At 35.8% G+C, this 20,460-nt stretch overlaps 1 protein-coding gene across 1 annotated transcript in view; it reads left to right on the forward strand.

The window, feature by feature from the left end:
* The window catches only part of LOC122042905 (inositol hexakisphosphate and diphosphoinositol-pentakisphosphate kinase VIP2-like), a 133,160-nt gene extending 116,940 nt beyond the window's left edge, over nt 1–16,220 (forward strand). Inside the window, exons 26-30 of the mRNA XM_042603297.1 lie at nt 3,486–3,733; nt 3,800–3,857; nt 14,496–14,663; nt 15,529–15,603; nt 15,688–16,220. Of these exons, the coding sequence (XP_042459231.1) occupies nt 3,486–3,733; nt 3,800–3,857; nt 14,496–14,663; nt 15,529–15,603; nt 15,688–15,948 (810 nt within the window). The 3' untranslated portion in view covers nt 15,949–16,220. The remainder of the gene's footprint in view (nt 1–3,485; nt 3,734–3,799; nt 3,858–14,495; nt 14,664–15,528; nt 15,604–15,687) is intronic.
* The last annotated feature ends 4,240 nt before the right edge of the window (nt 16,221–20,460 follow it).

Raw genomic sequence — 20,460 nt, forward strand, 5'->3', positions numbered from 1 at the left:
GTCTGACATACCAAAAATACCCTAAATACCATAAAAATGGAAGCTACTAAAAATAGAAAAGGATATGTTCGGAGGCTCCAAAAAGGGCCTAAATGGTGCTTTTTGGGTCGAAACTTGGTGGTTACGGGTTCCCCGATAATAAACCTAGATCTTGAAATTTTGCACACGTGAGCGCAGATAGAGCCTGATTCTGAGTCCCAAGACAAAAGTTATGATCCGTTGAGGATTGGGTACTCCGATATTGATCCTGCATCACTCAGTCTCCTCGAAAAAGACCAGAAGTCTCACCATTGATGATCAGTGAGAAAGAGGTAGTGGTCACGCACTCCATAATCCATGCGATAAACTACTTTGGAAAATTCAGCCCAATGAGTGCTTCATGAAGCGAAGCCCAATACACTGAGTCAAAAGCTTTTTGAAGATTAATCTTCATAATACTGTTAACCGTGGGCAAGCCCATGCAACAAAAGAGAAAAATTAATCACTATAGCTGAAGCAATTCTCTTGACATATATTCTTCTTTCTAAATTTGTCATGTGTGTCTCTTGTATTTGATAGTCTCTAGATTCACTTTTGCTGCATGGGCTTGCCTACGGGTCCATAACAAATACATCTCGGAGAAATGTGATTTCCGGCATATTTTCTAAACAACTCCTTGGCTAGATGAATATTGTTTGTGATGAATCTACCTTGCACGAAAGCCGCCAACGACTGGTGAAGAATAAGATCAAGAATACCTGAAATCTGTCTAGCCAACAGTTTAGATATAACTTTATAAAAAATGGTACAGTAGGAAATAGGCTTATAGTCGGCCACCGTACTAGCATGAGCAGATTTGGGAAGAAGTGCTATTAATGTGTGATTCCATTGCCGAAGTAACCGACCATTACGAAAGAATTCCATGACTACAACAATGAAATCTGTCTCAACTACATCCCAAGCGTGTTTCAAGAATTTCACCCCATAGCCATCTGAATCGAGTGCCTTTAGATCACCAATATCAATCAATGTCATCTTGATTTCATCAGGGGATGGTAAACAGACGAGCTGGGCATGCTGTTTGGAGGGGAGCAGCCGACCAAACTGGGTGATCTGCTGTGATAGTGCTGTTCGGCCAGCTGTGGTACCCAACTGCTCATGAAAGTGCATGATGAAGGAAACGATGTGGTTAGACTCCCATCAGGCCTTTCTACGGCTGTGATTTGCTTCCACTGGTTGTTCCTCTTGACAAGTGCATGAAAGGGGGAGGAATTTCTATCAACTTGTTTGAAGTGACCCACTTTTGCTCACTTCAAAAAGAAGCTGTGTTCAGCAGCATTTAGTCGGGCAGCATCTTGTTGAAGAGAATTATATTCTGTGGGAATCTGTCCATCTTGCAGTCCAGCAGCCTGGGCTTCTTCCAAACAGCAATGACCAGCAACAGCACGTTCAGAAATGTGTTGGCAATGCACATGGTTGAGTAGCTTCAGATCAGATTTCAACATCTGGAGAACCTGTTGAAGTTTGAACTGGGTTGTACCTTGTGGAATTTGCTGCATATAAGCCGTCCATTTACTTTCGATGAATGGCATAAATGTTGCATGCTTGACCACATGTTGAAGAACTTGAAAGGGCATGGGATACGGTTGCCACCATCTAATACCAATACTATACAAGATGAGTAGCCGTAGAGGCAGCCCAGAGGAGTAAACTCATCATAACTTTGTAAATCAGCCTCTAGCGAAGTTTTATTGACAAGCGCTCAATCAAGTATGCTGCATAGATGGCCATTTGTCCAAGTGTAGGGACAGCTAGTGTATGTCCAGTCCTCCAAGACAGCAGGGCCACAAAGTGCTGAAAATCTGATATACAATATTGCATGACCGGAAGCCCTCCTTGCTTATCTTCAGCCAACAAATAAGAGTTAAATCGCCAAGAACTAACCATGGTCTCACCATATCTGTAGCAAGGCACAACAATCCATCCCACAATGGTTTCCTACTAACCAAACATAGCTTACCATACACAAAGGTAATGGCAAACTGCTTGTGTGACACTTTGCAAGTAACCAAACAGTGAGCATACTGTTCGCCCCATTCCGTCGCCACTAAATCTACCTTTTGGTCGTCCCATATCAAGAGAATACGACTCCAGACTCTTGGATTGGATTAACCTTAAGAAGCTTTGATTCTCTTGTAAGGATTGGGATATCGAGTTGTGTCGGTCGGCACAGGTAGAATTTACTGTTTGCTCATCAACTAACACCAAAATCATTCACATCGGCATCAGGTGGAACTGAGAGGCAGTAGCAGCTTCATGGAGGCCTACACGAGGTTGTGAGGTTGTTGTGGTGACCTTGCCTGGTTGGCGGCCTACATTTTTTTTTTCCTTTTTTTCCATCTTTTATTTCATTAGGATTTAGGGGTTTAGAGTTTAGGGCAATTTTTTTTTTACTCTTTTATCTTTTTATTTTTTTTTATAATTAATTCTTTCTTCTCTAATAACTTCTTACTCATTTAGGATTTAGGGGTTTAGAATTCTTTATAATTAATTCTCATCAAAAGGAGAGTGCACCACCATCTATAGTTTGTTTCTTGATTTTTGGATTTCTGGATTTCTTTAATTCTAAAGGATCTTACCAGCAAGAACAAAAAAAGGTCTTACTGACAATTCTATGTCCATGACCCGAAGGGTTGCTGGAAATCATGAATAGTTGTCTCTCTCTCTAGGAATAATTTGATGAAAAGCATAACACAAATTTGAATTTGGTTTTGGGATGGCATAAACCATGAAGGGGGGCATAAAGAGGCCCATAAATCTCTTGGAAGCAAAAGACAATGGCATAGAGATGAGGATCTTACTCAAAATTTGATAGAGAAGAAGTGTAGATGTTGGTGCCCTTTAACAAAATAAATAAATAAAAAGTGCCACCTGCCTAGATATGGAGATGTAGAAGATGAGAAGGTCTCTTGGGAGGGAAGAAAGGTTGAAAATGAGGTGGAATCTTTAGGAACAAGTAGAAGACGAGAGTTTTCTTGGGAGGAGAAGAAAGGTTGAAAAGGAGGTTGAATCTTCAGGGTTTTCTACCATGGTGGGGGAAGGGCAAGCACACAAGTTGAAAAGTCTCAACTTGAAATAAACTCACTCCCAAGTGCACCATATGGTCTTACTTTATTTAAGCATAATCTCTCTTATTTGTGCTAAAATTTGGCTAAAATTGGAACAAATTAAAAGCTAGCTCAGAATCCTTAGTGTAAAATTCAATTCAACCATAGAAATCCCAAATTTGAATTTGGTTTACTTTACCATCAACTATTTTAATCCCATAAATAATTGAATAATAATAAAGACGTATGAGAATATGCATAGTTTTCTTATAGCTACCATCAATTGTGGTAAACTCTATTTTTACTGGTCCTCTTGCTTAATGATTTTCCTATAGCTTCAATTGATTTGTGATAGGTGCTTTATTTTTTGCTTAAATTGTTGTATTACTTTATCTGTAGATTGCTCGTCGTCTGTTGGGAAAAATTTTGATTGACCTTCGTAATACTCGAGAAGAAGCAATAAACATTTATGAACCAAATGATCTACCAGAAACACCTTCCATCAATACAAACAAGGAAGAATCAGAGGTACAAGTCAGAACTCCAAATAAAAATGACAAGACACGATGGCCAAGCTCCACATGTGAAAATTCACAAGATGATGTTGATGATGATGATAAAGAGACAAAATACCGCTTGGATCCCAAGTAAGTATTTTATGTTATTTAGATATTTATTCTAGTCAGTTTTCTACATACTTTATTTCGTTTCAGATATGCTAATGTGAAATCACCCGAGCGACATGTCCGCACAAGGCTTTATTTTACTTCGGTATGTGCATATGTCCCTCTAACCTATCAGCACCTTAATCTAGATAATGTAACTTGTAGATATTCATATCATTATGAGATATTTAATGTGATTGGCTGAAACACACTTTCTCCAAGTTAATCCAACATACTTACATGTATTTTAAACTTTTCTTTCATCAACCCTTAATTCTGTTTAGCATTCAATTCTCTTTTGGATTTAAAGCAAAATGGTTTTCTTTCATCAACCATTTTGTAGTAAAAGGTGATTATGCTCGCCCAGGCACCCCTCATAACCGTCCCTAGGTTATGTGAAGGGAGATAAATCGCGTGGTCAACTTATAGCCAACGCCAAGTGGCTAGAGGGTAGAAGGGGTTTTTTTCTTTCATCAACCCTGAGTGTGTTAAATATGTGTTTCTAGAAATTGATGTGAGATCATCAATATGGAACACTATGGCAACCAACAAATTTGTATGTTTGCCTGATCTAACTTGATTCCATTGATTCTAGTTGCATTCTTATATGCCTTCACTTTTACACATAACATTATCTTAAATGGAAGGCAGACAAACAACTGTATCCAAGTGAGTATACCATCCAAGATAGTGTGAGATGTTACTTTCCAAAAGCATATATAGAAGACAATATTGACCAATTGCATAATACATATATAGTATGTGAGGACATACACACTCAATATTTAAAATATTTATTATTTAAGCTAATACTTACAAGTTATAAACTACTAAATTTCAATTTAGTTTAGTTTAAATTAGTTTAAATGAACCAAATAAAACTTTTAACTAAATATATAGACTACATATGCAATACACCTCATATATAATAGTTATACATAATGATTCCAATGTCAACCTTTGTCACCCAAGGTAATTTTTATTATTGACATGGGACCGACACCAATATAGTATTGGCACTCACGAACTGCCTTTGTCGACTGAATCACATTCCTATGGTTGGTATAGGTTTTCTCGCGTGGTCGTGGTTAGCACGAAGAGAAACAAAAGGAATCAATTTGATTCCTTATGTCTGTCACGTGAAAAGATCAATCATGCTTATAAAAAGAATGAGAAATAGAAATCTTACCACAGCGGCAAGAAGCAACAGCAAGGAGAAGATGACCAACGACAAGAAGAGCAAGTGCCAACAATTTCTTTAGAGCACCGACAACAACTAATTAGAGACAGTGGAATGGAGGTGATTGCCAAATGCGATCTCTAGTGTTGCTTTTAGTGATATAGAAATTGCAAGGGGAATGAGAGGGAATAAATAATTAATTAATTAAATTATATAATAGTTTTAATTATATCTCTGTTATATTAAATTAATATATATAAATAACATCTCATTGTTATATATAAATGATAGTGAGCAATGTTATGTCGCACCCCTATCTGTGAGCACCTCGTGATCACATTTTCACTTCCTTTAGCCTAAATACTATACCCTAACCTCTAAACCTTAAGCTTTAAAAAACGAAAACAAAAAATTATAGTGCTCATGGGATGCTCACGGATAGGGGTGCGGCATATCAAAATCTTATTTTTGTGTGTGTATATATATATACACATACACACAAGACTATTACATATATATGTGTATTAATTAGTTTTTTTATATATATAAATGCTTAATTAATTTATTAATTTTATTACAATTGATTATTAATTGTTTATATTTATAATTTACTTCTTAAATAATTTTAAAAATACAACAACAACAATCAAGCTTTATCCCACTAGGTGGGGCCAACTATATGAATTTTTTTATGTCATTGAGCTCTATCTCCTACTATATCATCATCTATACTTAAATAAATTTTATCTTATTTTATTGTTGCTAACTAAGTCTTTTTTAGTCTTCTTCTTCCTTGTTTGATATGTGTGTTTATCATAGTTTCACATCGCCTAACTGGAGCATTTATTGGTCGTCTAAGTACATGCTTGTACTATCTTAAACGCGTCTCTCAGAGTTTTTCCTCAATGGATGCAACTCCGACTTTCTCTCTAATACTCTCATTTCTTATTCTGTCCATCCTCGTGTACCCACACATTCATCTTAACATCCTCATCTCTGCAACTCTCATTCTGCTTATGTGCTCGAGTCATAGCCCAATATTCAGCTCCATATAACATAGCAGGTTGAACTGCAGTTTTGTAGAACTTTCCTTTAAATTTTAAAGGTACTTTACGGTCACATAAAACACCCGACGCTCTTCTCCATTTAAAAATATTATAATTAATTAATTATATATAAAATTTAATATTTAAATAAGTAAAAAATAATAATTATTAAAATTTATTAAATTTTTATTATATATAATCGCCTAAATAAATTTATTATTTAATGATGTTTAATTAATTAAATGACTAATTAATTTATTAATAACTAATAAAATATATCTCAATTTAATTTTAAATATTACTTTGAAACTAATTTAATTAATTTTTTTCTGTTATATATATTCACGCATCATTAGTTATCAACTTTGTAGTTAATTAATAAAAATATATAAATTATTTTCTCTTTAGTTATTATATATCAGTTTATTAATAATTATTTATAATAGTAGAAATTTTTATTATCATTTTTACTGTATCGTAAGATCATGAATAAAAACATTAAGTAAACTATTCCAAAATTATGTATAATTTTAGTTATAAATAAATTATAATTAAGTAATTCAATATGATTTTCATTTAATTTAAACAATAACTGATTGAACTTATAATTAATTTTAAATTAAAACAATTTTATAAATTTTAAAATATAAAAAAATATTTCAAATTTTTAGATAATTTTAAAAATTAGGAAATGTTTCATAAAATAATTTTGAAAATTTTAATATACGTTGAAAATTGATTGTGAACCTAAAATATCAGAAAAATTCAAAATATATTCTTAAACATTTCAAATAAATTTTAAAAATAAAAAATTTATAGATATACTCAAAAAACAATTTAAAACTTTCAAATAGTTTTAAAATTAAATAATAAATTTTAAAATTATCTTTGAGCCTTTCAAATATTTTATAATTTTTTATTTAGTTTTGATTTTTTTTATAATTTTGAAAATTATTTAGTTTTTGAAAATTAATTATTTCAAGGACTACTTTATCTTTCAAATATTTTTAAAAATTAATTATACATTTTAATAATTAAAAACAATTTTAAATATTCAAATACGAGTTTATTAGAGAAAAGGTGATATCGTTTACCCCAAGCGACCCAGTGTCGTCGGCCACAGGACACAATACAGGTAGGTAAATCAAGGGGACATTTTGTCTTAGCGTAGTGGCCCTTTGCATGAGAGGTTAGGCATCCAATAAGGCATTTTACACCCACTAGGAATTGACCCCAAGACCTATTGGAGCAAATACCATACAGTTACCAACTTCTCCAACCCATGAGGGCAAAGTTTATGAAAATAATTAAAATTGTATCATAACATGGCAATAATGTGATTTAATAATTTATTATTCTTATTTTATATTCATTTATGTATATTCATTTTTTTTGGCAATCCAAGTGTCCGTGCTTTGCCCAACTAATCCTTGAGGTTGACTCACTTATCTATATTCTTGTTGTTATACCAATATCCATTAGTTATACTTGTGTCTACTCTTAGTTTTATTAAGTTTCATATTTATGTATATTTGTTATGCCACTTGACACCAAAGTATAAAATCTCAAGTGTTGTAGTTTCGGTCTTTGACTAGAAAGATATTGTTCCAATATTGCACAGACATTCCAATATATGATGTTGATGACAAATTAGAGGTTTAAAAAGGAATGAGACATTGTTTGTATTGAGTGATACGGAATTTCGGTAATTTAACTGAATGATATGTTTTGATCATTTATCTTAGCATGGTACAAGATTTAAATCCATGCTCGGCACTAACAATTTCTTTTTCCTATTCTTTATCTCCTTCCTTTTTCAACTCCAATCCATTAGTAACATTATGCTTCGAAACATCAGCGCAATACCGAAACAATATCGAACATTCAAGGATTTTGGCTTGTACACTCCTTTACAAGTACTGCCCACATCTCCATAGGCAGAAGTTCTTATAGATTTTATTTTAGATTTTTCAAAACTAGCAAGGCGTATGGATTCAATGTTGGTTGTAGTTGATTGTTTCTCTAAAAGGTGCATTTTATTGCTTGTAAAAAGGCCTTGGATGCAACACATGTTGCAAATCTTTTCTTTAGAGAGGTGGTTTATCTGCATGGAGCATCAAAAACAATGACATCTGATTGGGATATAAGAGATCTAAGTCATTTCTAGAGGACTTTGTGAAAATAATGACTACTAAGTTGCAATACAGGATTGCATGTCACACACAAATAGATGGTCAGACAGAATTGGTGAATCAAAGTTTGGACAATTTGTTGAGATGTCTTTCCAAAGGCAACATTGAGCAATGGGATCTGAGTTTGGCACATGTTGAATTTAGTTCTGTAAAAAGAACCACAGGGAAATATCTGTTTTGAAATAGTGTAGATGTATTCTGAGTCAAATTACAGACCTTGCCGATGGATATTTTGTAGATGGACTTAACAAAACAAGAATATAGGCTCATGCAAAGTACTGCACAAATTTGAATAAAATGCTTATGAAGTGGAGCTTCCTCTAGACTTAAACATATCTCTTATATTTAGTATAGTTTATTTTCATATTCAAAGAGATATTAAACTAAATTCCCAGAAAAGAAACTGAAATTATTGAAGCAGTTATCCAGGTGCCAGAGATGAAAATCAGATCCGTTCATATTCTCACTTGTGAAATGGGGAAACCTGACTGGGAAAAATCATGGATAAGTGAAGAAGAGTTTATGTAGATTTATTCTGAAAAGTGCCAAACAGCTAATATATCAACTCGCATGGAGTTGAGTTTCCTTCACCAGGGAAGAATGATAAGTCTAGATGAAAAGTCAGTTAGGTCATGGTCAACATGAGTTTGTAAACCATTTAATGAGTTCCAGGGAGGTGAAAGAATTCGTTAATATGTCTAGGAACTTCAAGTCTATTGAAAATTTCTTTTAAGTAAGTTTTTATTTTGACACTAAAGGGCTTTTTTTGGAGAAGAAACAAACTTCCATTTAGGTTGACCTAAACTCCTATTCTAGATTTTTTTTTCTAGAATTATCTTGTTTAAAGAGTTGGAATAGTGGGGGTTTTGAGGACTCAGCCTATGGCATCTCCCATTCCCTCTATCACTATGTTATGCGCAAGAAGACAAAATCTAAACACCTATTTATCTTTATTGGATCAGGATTTGCTTATTGGAGTAATTGTTTTGCTAATAGTCTCATTTTCTTTGAGATTTTTCCAATGTTGAGTGTTGCACTTTTCTACTATTGAACTTTGGTTTACACCAAGCAACCTTCGAAGACATGGCACAGCTAAGTATTGAGGGTATGACGAATGATAAATATGAGGGCAACATAAAGCATCAAAAAGGTTGAATAGTGGGAGCAATGAAGCTGTAAGGGATAACAAGTGAAATGTAATCTTAGAGTTCCACGCTTTGGGGCAACATCATTGGGAGATGATGTTTGTAATTTAGTAGGAACTTAGACTACCTAGTGGCTTGTAGAAAACCTCAAACCAAGGAGCAACTAGTTTTGGGTTTTGGTCATCTATTAAGCTTAATTCCGAGCTTTATGTTGGCTTAAAAGAGTGTACCCCAACTAAATCAGGATCTCCAAGCAGTTAATTAACTAGAGATGAGCCTTAGTCGACTGGAGTGGTTAGTCGACTTAGGAGTCAACCGTAAACCCTTTGTTTAGAAAACTCTTTGTTCAGGCTTCAGTTCTTTTCCAATTATTGACATTTCTCTCAAACTTTGGTGCTGTGAAATGTGCTCTAGTTATTGCTGTAAAGGTAATCCTTGAATAGAGAGTCGTTGTTCTAATACCAATTAAAGTAAACATTGTTGTCATGACCCAAGTGCTCTATCTCTAGCCAACTTACTCATGATAATATCCATCACTGCATCATGATCACAGAATGACACCATTAAGAATGCACAAGCCTGTAACAATAATAACTGCTGAAAAATTCATTAAATAATATAAACAATATTATTGACACAATGTTTGACTTATAATATCGACATCACCAAAACCCATGTTGATTGACATAATTAGATCTGCAGACAAATGAGAAAATAAGCAAAAACCATAATGCATAAAAGTATCAATGTAAAATGAATGAATATTAATAGAAGTATATCTATCTAAGCAAGATCATCCTATAATACTATCTAACCTCGAAGATCGCATCAAGCCTGTGAATCTGGTAGTCAAAGGAAAAAGAGAAAGTAAGCACACAAGTGCAAATGGGGTTAGAAAAGATGTGTGTAATAGCATATCATAAAGGCAAAATAAATCCCTATAAATAATTATTTTCATGTTCTTTTAGTATCATGGCATAATAACTCATTCTCATAATTCTTCTTTCATTCCCTTTAAATAATTCTTCATTTCCCCTATGGTTCTTCTGTCACAATGTTACACATCTTGTATTCTTATTTTGTACAAGAATCAACATAAATTTATAATGAGGGTAAACAATCCACAATCCTCCCATTAAATAATGCATTTGTGTAACAGTGAACAACTTGCATTGCATCCACCTAATATGAGAATGCAACATATGTGGAATAACAAAAGAGAATAAATGACTCATAAGCTACCTGGTAAGTATCTTATATAAAAGTGAACAAAACGCAATCCACTCATCACAACAAGGATAATTTATATGTATATATAATAAATAGGGTGGACCCACAATCCACTTGAAATGCACCTCACACAAGAAAAGGTGAATCACCCACAATCAAACCAAAACATTTCATGTAAAATGGCCGAAACGTACAAATGTGTTAAATGACTCATGAAAACTTTTGTTCTACTACGAAGCCAATGCTTTATAGTTATAATAATTTATTTGATTCTTATTCCATCATAAGTAGTCATGCAACCCTTACAGAGCATGGAGTTGAAGCTTTATGGTGTGAATGCTACATCCATTATTTGTAAATTTAGTTTAAGTAATCAAGCAACTCCTTCAGAGCTTACAACCGAAGATCTCTTGTATGATTTATCTATTTTGATTAGTTTAGCATTCTTAATATATATAATTTAATTTATCATGTTTCTCATGATAGTTCTAGTTCTTTTAAGCGGACTACCCTAGATTTCCAAACTTTTCTTATAATTTATAGTTATCTCTTAGTAATCTAATCAGTAAGTTACAACAAGGAACAGACAAAACAGATAAACAACTAGAATATGAAAAAGGGCAAATAATAAAGGAGAATATGTTTAAGCAATAAAAGTAAACATGAGTTTACAGCTAATATTTTCCTAACAAAGTCATAAGCATATTGGGAAGAAGATTGGCAGGAGTTCTTGGTTGCATACAATGGCAGCTTCAAGTGGCAGTGAGTAGCGAAACTATAGAACTAGAGGGAAAAGCTCTATGGTTCCTACTTTATATAAGCATTCAAGAAGGAAGGGGGAATCCTCCTTCGTTGTTGGAGGGGCATGGGCAACGACGATGGCGCCATCGTAGGCTGCAACAATGCTGGTGGCACAATAAGCAGCTTCATTTATGCAAGCAATGGTGACGCAATTGGCAGCGACAACATGGGCAGTAGTAACGTGGATGACAGCGATGAAGGTGGTAGTGACATGGGTGTTGTATGTAGGGAGAGCTGGAGAACAAACAGGTTTGGGAGAAAGAAGGTTTGGATAATTAAATATACACTTTTGCAAAAATAAATCTATTAATTTTTAGATATCATAACTAGGTCATTTGAAAATTTAAACAATATAATAGTTGTGATGTATGGCTCCGAGCTAGATGGAGGGATGAATTATCAATGACCTAAAAAAAGTTTTGCAAAACACAAAAATTGAACTCGTCAGGAATTGTAAGGTCCTTGTGTGTGGATTTGATTGGTCATGTCAATGTCGTATGCGCCATGGGAATGAATTAAAATAATAAAGACTAAGGCAATTTTAACATAATGAATTTTATGTGTTTAGAAACCTTGCTTCTATTCTATGGCCTCATTAGGTGAATCACTCCTAAAAAACCTCTAAGAAAATCTTTATTACTAGAGATACAGAAAACCTCGTACCAAATGATTTCATCTCTAAATACCAATTGACAACGTAATCAAAGAGGGAAGAGTAATTAAGAGCTTATATAAGAAAATTTTCTCTTCAAGTCTTAAGCCTTTGGAGCTTTGTTTAACTTGAGCACTAGGTCACCTCAAGATTACACTTGTTTTTGTGCAACTTTTTCAAGCCGAACAACCTCCACACTTATATAGAAAAGATTCCAAAAACTTTTTTTGCTCAGCTTTAGTTGAATGAAAACAACCTTCGATCAACTAATTGGGTATAAGTAGTCATATTTCAGCCAATAGCTAGTTGGACAGTCGATTGGAGCCCAAACTAAAATAATACATTCTTTGAACCCTTATATTTAAGTCAACTAAGAATCACCTCTAGTCGGCTCAATCTGCTCAGAGATGCTGACTTCACTTGGTTTACACCCTTGTAAGCCTACACAAAGTTGGGATTGAGCTTAATCGCTGGTTTCAAATAGGAAGTTATTACCCTTTGGTCAAAGGCTTTCTACAAGTCACTTGGTAGTGTAAGCTTCTGCCTAGTTATACATATGACTTCAATGATGTAGCATGAAAGTGTGAATCCAATGATTTCAGTCGTAATCTCTTACGACTCATATAGATTTCAGATCTTCAAATTTGTTGATGTTTTAATGTTGCCCTCGAGTTAACCTTGTGTCAAGACCTCAATCCCTCAATGTACTAAGCCCTCCAAGCTTGTTTAGGCGTGTCATCCTTCGTTATTCAACTATGGAGTCCATTTCCTATCAAGCTACCTAGAGCACACCTTGCTTATGAATTTTAGATTTCTCAGATGCTTCAAGCCATCCTCCACCAATCATCAACGAGCTCTCCTCGTTACATTTTGTCAAAACATCAAATCATCAATTACTCTATGCTCCAAGTCCTAGAGTCCATCCTATCATGAATTTTTAATCCCTTAAATGTTTCATACTATCTTATGTCAATCATCCTTGTGTATCTAGTTACAAGTCATAAACAACTCAACCACATCGAGTCACGAACTTCTCAAGTTCCATGTGCACTCTACCAAGTCCTTGCACCATGATGCACACATCAAAATCACAAATAAATCTAACTTAAGCCCAACATCAAACACATCAAAATAAACCAAACAACTCACTCAAAGCAGGCCACTTAAGAGTAATGTTGCAGCAATATGTGATAATGAAAATGTTCTCAAGGCACAAAGTAAAGACAAGGGTCTACAAGTTTCTCACTCAATGGAAAGGCCTCCCAAGAATAATAATGAAGAAACCATGTTCAACAAACTTAGCAACTCTATTGTTGGTTATGCTTTTAGATGATGACCAAAGAAGATGTTGACAACTCACTTTGGGTTAAATTCTTATTGTTCAAGGAGAATGATGTAGTTTTGGTATCGGGGATTAATTTAGAAATTTCTTTTAAATTTTAGAGTTTAAAAATTATATAAGTTTTAAATTTTTTAAGAATTGTTAAAAGTTTGTTATAATTTTTATAGACAAGTTAAGGTTTTTTGATGACTTAATTTTGTTTTGAGTTTATAAAAGGGTTAGGATTTATGATATTTTCCTCTTTGGTGATTTGAAAATTTGAGTTTTTCTTAATGTTATTTTTTGTGATGATTTATTGTAGCTTGTCAACCAACTGCAATTGCATGTGCAGTATGCAGAGATATAGGCAAAGAGTATTTATATCGATAAAAATGACTAAAATGCAAATATTATTTATATATTAGTTAACAACCTATCATAAACATAAATAACATACATATAATTAAGATATAAAGTGATTATCACTCATAAAATTACTATTATAGTTGACATTTGCAAGTTACAAGCTAGAACTAAAGTAGCTTAGGATTTGTAATGTTCCATCTAAATTGATCAAGGTGAACCAAATAAGTCATATGTGATATGCAACAGTCATGTGGTTCCTTTCAAGTTCTACTTAGGCAGGTGTTGGCAGAGGCTTTATAAATAATGATTCACTTGTTGGATTTCAGCATTTGGTTATAGTAGATTTGAGGTTACCCAAGCTTAGGTTAAGTGGTCTTAGCCAATTAAATTTAAGAGGAACACTCATCTCTTGAGGCCTAATGTTAGCTATGATACTTCAAATATCCACAGCAATTGGCCCATGTATTATGTATCATCCCTCAAACAAACAAGCATGCTATACTCAAAAGATTTAAATAGGACCATAAATCTTGAGTCATATAGCCAAAGTAGTTTGTAGATACATTACAAAGATTTTAGCAGGACCATAAAATCTTAGGAGAGTTCAGCTAAATCCAGTTCAATATGGTCAGGTAATTAACTATTGATCAATGCCCTGGTTTTTAGTTGGATCCATTGCAAAGAATCCTCAGTTTGTTTGCTTTTCTTATTTTTATCAGGATTTGCTGTCTATGTTATGCTGTAATGTCTGCTAACGCGTAGATTTTTGTTCTTTGCCCACAGTTTTCATATTCTACCTCTCAAATTACAGGAATCGCATATACATTCCCTGGTGAATGTTCTCCGATATTGTAACTTGGATGAGTCCCTATATGGAGAGGATAGCCTTGTGTCCATCAGTGCTTTGGAGAAGCTATTTCTGACTAGAGAGCTTGATTACATGAGTAATATTGTCCTAAGGATGTTCGAAAACACAGAGGTATGGATTTATTTGAATTAAACTTTGTGCACTTTTCTTTAACATTTCCATATACAACTTAAGCTTTGCTTATTATGTAGCCTAGTTAAAACTGAAAGAAATCTTAGAATTTATAATCTAGGATGCATTGATTTTTTAAATTTATATCTGCTATCATGGGTGACAACCATAATACTGAATGAACAATTTTCTGTTTCCTAATAATGGTTTATAAGAAGCCACTGTGAGATTATAATCTACTTGGGATAGTTTTTTTTTTAAAAAAAAAATTCTTTTGTTTCCTTGTCTGGAATTTATGTTTTCAGTTGATGGTCTTCAGGTCATTTCTAAGTTTAACTTGTAGAGGCAAGAGTTGGGAAATGTCTGACTTTGCAAACTCTTTTTCAATCAAAGAGTATGGAATTTTTTATAACAACTAGACAGGAATTATTACAAAAGAATTTATTATCTAGGACTGAACAACCGAGATGCCGTTCATTGAGTGAAAAAGGGAAGAACGAAATGAAGTTAAAGAAGATCAGAGATTTTTTTAATTGCTATCTTTACACCTTGTTGAAAGGAACTTTACAAAATATTAGTACTTAACATTTATGTGGATCATACTGATGGGAACCTAGAGAACATAGAAGAACCATCTCTTCAGAGAGAAGGATATTGAATTGAATATGTTCTCCTAGTAGAAAAGGTAATATTCAAATGCTTTCTTCATGTTAAAGAAGAAAATTATGCTCTTATCTGCTATGATTGCCTACTATATTAGCACTCTAATTTCTGTTCACTTTATATAAATTGTCTTATTTTATTGAATGTTTGTAACCAGTATGAAACTGGGCAACCTTCATTTGTTTCTCCCTTCAATATGCAGGTACCCTTAGAAGATCCAAAAAGGTTTAGGATAGAGATGAGTTTCAGTCATGGTGCAAATTTAGAGCTGCTTGAGGTTGTATGGTTAAACAACATATATTAATTAAATGTACATGCTCATAGATGAATAACAAATTCTTTCGACATAATTTCAATGCAGAATTCTGATAAGGAAGTTTCTTCACTTCTTCAAGAGCACACACTGCCCATAATGGCACCGGAGAGGCTGCAAGAGGCTGGTGCTTGCCTGACATTGGACAAATTTGAAAAGATGGTTCGTCCATTTGCCATGCCTGCGGAGGACTTCCCACCGCCTTCCTTCCAACAGACCTTCACTGGTTACTTCTCTAGGAGTGGTGCAATGTTTGAACGTTTGGTTAGACTATTCTACAAGAACACAACCAATGCTACCAAGCAATGAGTTTTTCCTCCATTTTACGGTTAGGCAATTTTTTCAGTCCATCTCTCCAAACATGTAGTGAAGCATCCCTCAAAACCTATGGAGAACAACTATTCTATTGAATAACCACCATTTTTCTTTAACAATAACTTTCCTTTTTCGCTTCTTTTAATGATTACACTAATTTTGTTGCCCAATCATCTCTATACAAGCAGGTGATGATTTTACACTAATAGAATAGGTATTTGGAAAGGATTCTTTCTGTAAATATATTGCTCTATTTTGATTTATAGCCTGATTTGAAATGAATCATACTTGCGTTGTGGTTTTGGTGTTTTGCCAGGATTCAGTGCAGTCATGTATAAAGGATATGTGTTTTGTCATGATCCAGACAAATTTATAGCTTTATTTGAAATGAATTATACCTCGATTGTAATTTTAATGTTTTAACAGGGATGCTTGTGTTTTAGATAATTTATTATTGAACATGTTGTTTGTCATGATCTAGAGGACCCTGTGAAGTTACCTATGAAGGATACTCCCACTCATGATGTGTTTTGTCATGAACCAGAGGACGCCATAAAGTCATTGTTGGATATTGGGACTTAAATGGACCAATACGATTTTGAGGAGGAAAAATCGGAAGCCATCAATTGTTGAAAGTCGTAATTGACTTCAAAATTGAAATCTACGTTTCGCGTAGATAGATTTAGACTATTAATTTGCTCAAAACCGATTAAGGGTGAATGAGAAATTAATGTTCAAAGTCGGCCCAAAATAACGTTGGTTATTCATTAAGGAAATGCAAGGGAGAATAGTCCCACATCGGAAATTTCCGATGTGCATTCCTTACTTATTAATGATGTTGAGTTATTGGAGTTAACTCAGAAAAGTACCAGGTACTCTCTGCTCAGGGGCGAGCAGGTGCTCGCACCTGTGAGCTCGCCACCCGCATGTAGGCGCTTTGTAGGCGCACTTTGCACTTCGCATCGTCGCGAGGAGCATTGAGGAGCTTAAATTTATGCTCCAGGTGACATTGCAGTGCCTACATGGCACTCGGGTGACGTGTCAGGCTAGTACCTGACATGGCAGTGCCTATGTGGCATCCTCGTGGGCAAAGGGAGATGACTGGACAGTTGGTTGGGCGAACGGATGGCAGCCGTTGATCAACGTTGATCAAAGAAGTATGGTGGATCGCTTGTGATGCGATCTAGAGCGTTGGATCACAATGAGTCACGATCTGACGGCTTGGGATGAGACATGATCTGAAGCATCGGATCAATGGATCCAGATCCGATGGCTGATAGATCTGAGGGTCACAACTCTTAGATCTGATGGATGAGATTAAAGGGGCTATGTGAAGGGTTATAACTCTTCAGTCCGGACGGCCCAGATTAATCCACCCAAAGGTCACACCCCTCCCTAAAGCCTCTTCCTTCTGTATAAATAGAACCCTCCAAATTGGAATCAAATCACTCAACTTAATCTTCTCTTCCTCAAGTATTCACTCACTCATCTTGTGCATTCAAGAGTCCAAGAAGCCTACGAGAAGGTTCGCTGGTCTCGGAAGTCGGAGTGCTACGATTCCGAGACGATTGTCGTCGTTGTATCTTGGGAACGAATTGCAACAATCCGTTAAGCACCGTAGCGGAGCAATATCGTTTACGGAGATAGTGTCGAACACTAGCCTCGACGATCAGTTTGCATACTCCGGAATTTACCGAAACCAACAGTCGTAAACGATATTCCGTACAAACTGATATGGCTACCAACGACTTTCCAACCGCCATTCCGACCGCTGTTCCGACGGCCGTTCCGACCGCCGTTCCGACATCCATTCCGCACGGAGAAAAGCCGGAGAAATTCACCGGAGCCGACTTCAAAAGATGGCAGCAGAAGATGCTGTTCTACTTAACAACGCTAAACCTTATACGGTTTTTGCGTGAAGACCCGTCAGTCGCTACGGACGGTAGCAAGGCTGCTTGCGATACGTGGACGCACGGAGATTTTCTGTGTCGCAACTATATTCTCAACGCCTTGGACAACACGTTGTATAATGTGTATTGTTCATTGGAGACAGCGAAATCTTTGTGGGAATCGCTTGAGAAGAAATACAAGACCGAAAATGCCGGACTGAAGAAATTCATCGTCGGCCGGTTTCTGGATTTCAAGATGGTGGACTCAAAGAGCGTCTCATCTCAAGTCCAAGATATGCAATTAATACTGCATGATCTGGACGCCGAAAAAGTGAACGAGTCATTCGCAGTTGCTGCTGTAATTGAGAAGCTCCTCCGTCATGGAAGGATTTCAAGAATTACCTAAAGCATAAGCAAAAGGAGATAGGGGCAAGACCTGATCCCGAGGCTACGAATAGAGGAGGATAATCGAAAGTTATCCATTGCAGAGGAACCAAGCGGACTATAGGCGATATGTCCAACCTGGTCGAGCCGAACGCTAAAAAGCCAAAGCAGTTCAAGAAGAAGGCACAAGCGAAGATCAAGGATCCTGCTACAACTGTGGAAAGGCGGGACACCTGTCCAAGGACTGCAGACGCCCAAGAAGCCAACCAAGAGGCCGAAGGATGCTGCGAACCACGTCGCAACCTCTCTTGAGGACTTGGATCTCACTGCGGTTGTATTTGAAGCCAACTTGGTGGATACCAACCCGAAGCAGTGGTTCATTGATATGGAGCAACTCGTCATATCTGTTCCGATAAGGCGATGTTCTCCAAGTATACTCCGATAAATGGCGGGAAGCTCTATATGGGTAATTCCACGACGCCGCCAATTGTCGGACTCGGAAAAGTTGTTCGAAGATGACGTCCGGAAAGGAGCTAACACTCATTGATGTACTCCATGTTCCCGACATCGGTAAGAACCTAGTTTCTGGAGCGGCACTAGTTAAGGCCGGATTTAGGCTAGTGTTCCAGTCAGACAACTTTGTACTTACGAAGAATAATATCTTCGTAGGAAAGGGTACCTAGAAAAGGGTCTATTCAAAATGGTTGTAATGCATGTACTCCGAAATATTGATGGTAATAAAATAAATGCTTCCAACTATGTTGTTGAGTGTTTTAATTTGTGGCATGATCGACTCGGACATGTGCATAATAATACTCTTAAACGTCTCGTCAAATTAAATTTATTACCAAACGTCAATGTTGACGGAACACACAAATGTGAAGTGTGCGTGGAAGCAAAAATGACGAAACTACCTTTTCATTCGGTGGAAAGGTCAACGACTCCTCTAGAGTTAATACATAGTGATCTATGCGACTTGAAATTTGTGCAAACTAGAGGAGGTAAAAAGTATTTTATTACTTTTATCGATGACTGCACAAAATTCTGTTATGTCTTTCTTTTAAGAAGTAAAGACGAAGCCCTAGAGGCATTTAGAACTTATAAAAAAAAAGTTGAAAATCAACTTGACAAACGAATTAAAATAATTCGTAGCGATAGAGGTGGAGAATATGGTGCACCGTTTAATGAATTTTGTTCAGAATCTGGCATTATTCATCAAACAACGGCACCTTACTCACTTCAATCGAACGGTGTTGCCGAACGTAAAAATCGGACACTAAAAGAGATGATGAATGCCTTGTTGATAAATTCAGGCTTACCTCAAAACTTGTGGGGGGAAGCAATATTATCGGCAAATCACATTCTCAACAAAATCCCTCATAAGAAAAGTGATAAAACTCCTTGTGAACTATGGAAAGGCCGCGAGCCATCGTACAAATACCTGAAAGTGTGGGGGTGCTTGGCAAAGGTCGAAGTACCTAAACCAAAGCAAGTAAAGATCGGACCTAAAACGTTCGATGCGGTATTTGTCGGATATGCCCATAATAGTAGTGCATATCGTTTCCTAGTTCACAAATCAGACATTCCTGATATTCATGTGGGAACAACCATAGAATCTCGAATGCAATATTCTTTGAAAACGTATTCCCAAATAAGAAGGGAAATGTTGAAAATGATAACAACGGAAGTTCAAACGAGAATGTCGTTACCGAACTTAGCTGTTATAAAAGAACTATTGACGATCAAAACAAAGAGCCACGTCGTAGCAAACGGGCTAGAGTTGAGAAATCGTTCGGGCCAGATTACATGACTTTCATGTCAGAAATGGAACCAAGAACATTAAGTGAGGCTCTCTCTAGTCCCGATGCTCCAATGTGGAAAGAAGCTGTCAATAGTGAGATTGAGTCTATCATGAATAATCATACTTGGGAATTAGTAGACCTTCCTTCTGGTAATAAACCATTAGGTTGTAAGTGGATACTAAAACGCAAGTATAAAGCTGATGGATCAATTGACAAGTATAAGGCCAGACTTGTAGCCAAAGGGTACAAGCAAGAGGAAGGCCTTAATTACTTCGACACCTACTCACCGGTGACAAGGATTACGTCCATACGAGTGCTAATAGCCATTGCAGCACTGTATGACCTTGAAATACATCAAATGGATGTTAAGACTGCGTTCTTAAATGGTGAGTTGGAAGAAGAAATTTATATGGAGCAACCCGAAGGGTTCA

Source organism: Zingiber officinale, chromosome 2A, assembly GCF_018446385.1.
Source record: "Zingiber officinale cultivar Zhangliang chromosome 2A, Zo_v1.1, whole genome shotgun sequence".
NCBI lineage: Eukaryota > Viridiplantae > Streptophyta > Magnoliopsida > Zingiberales > Zingiberaceae > Zingiber > Zingiber officinale.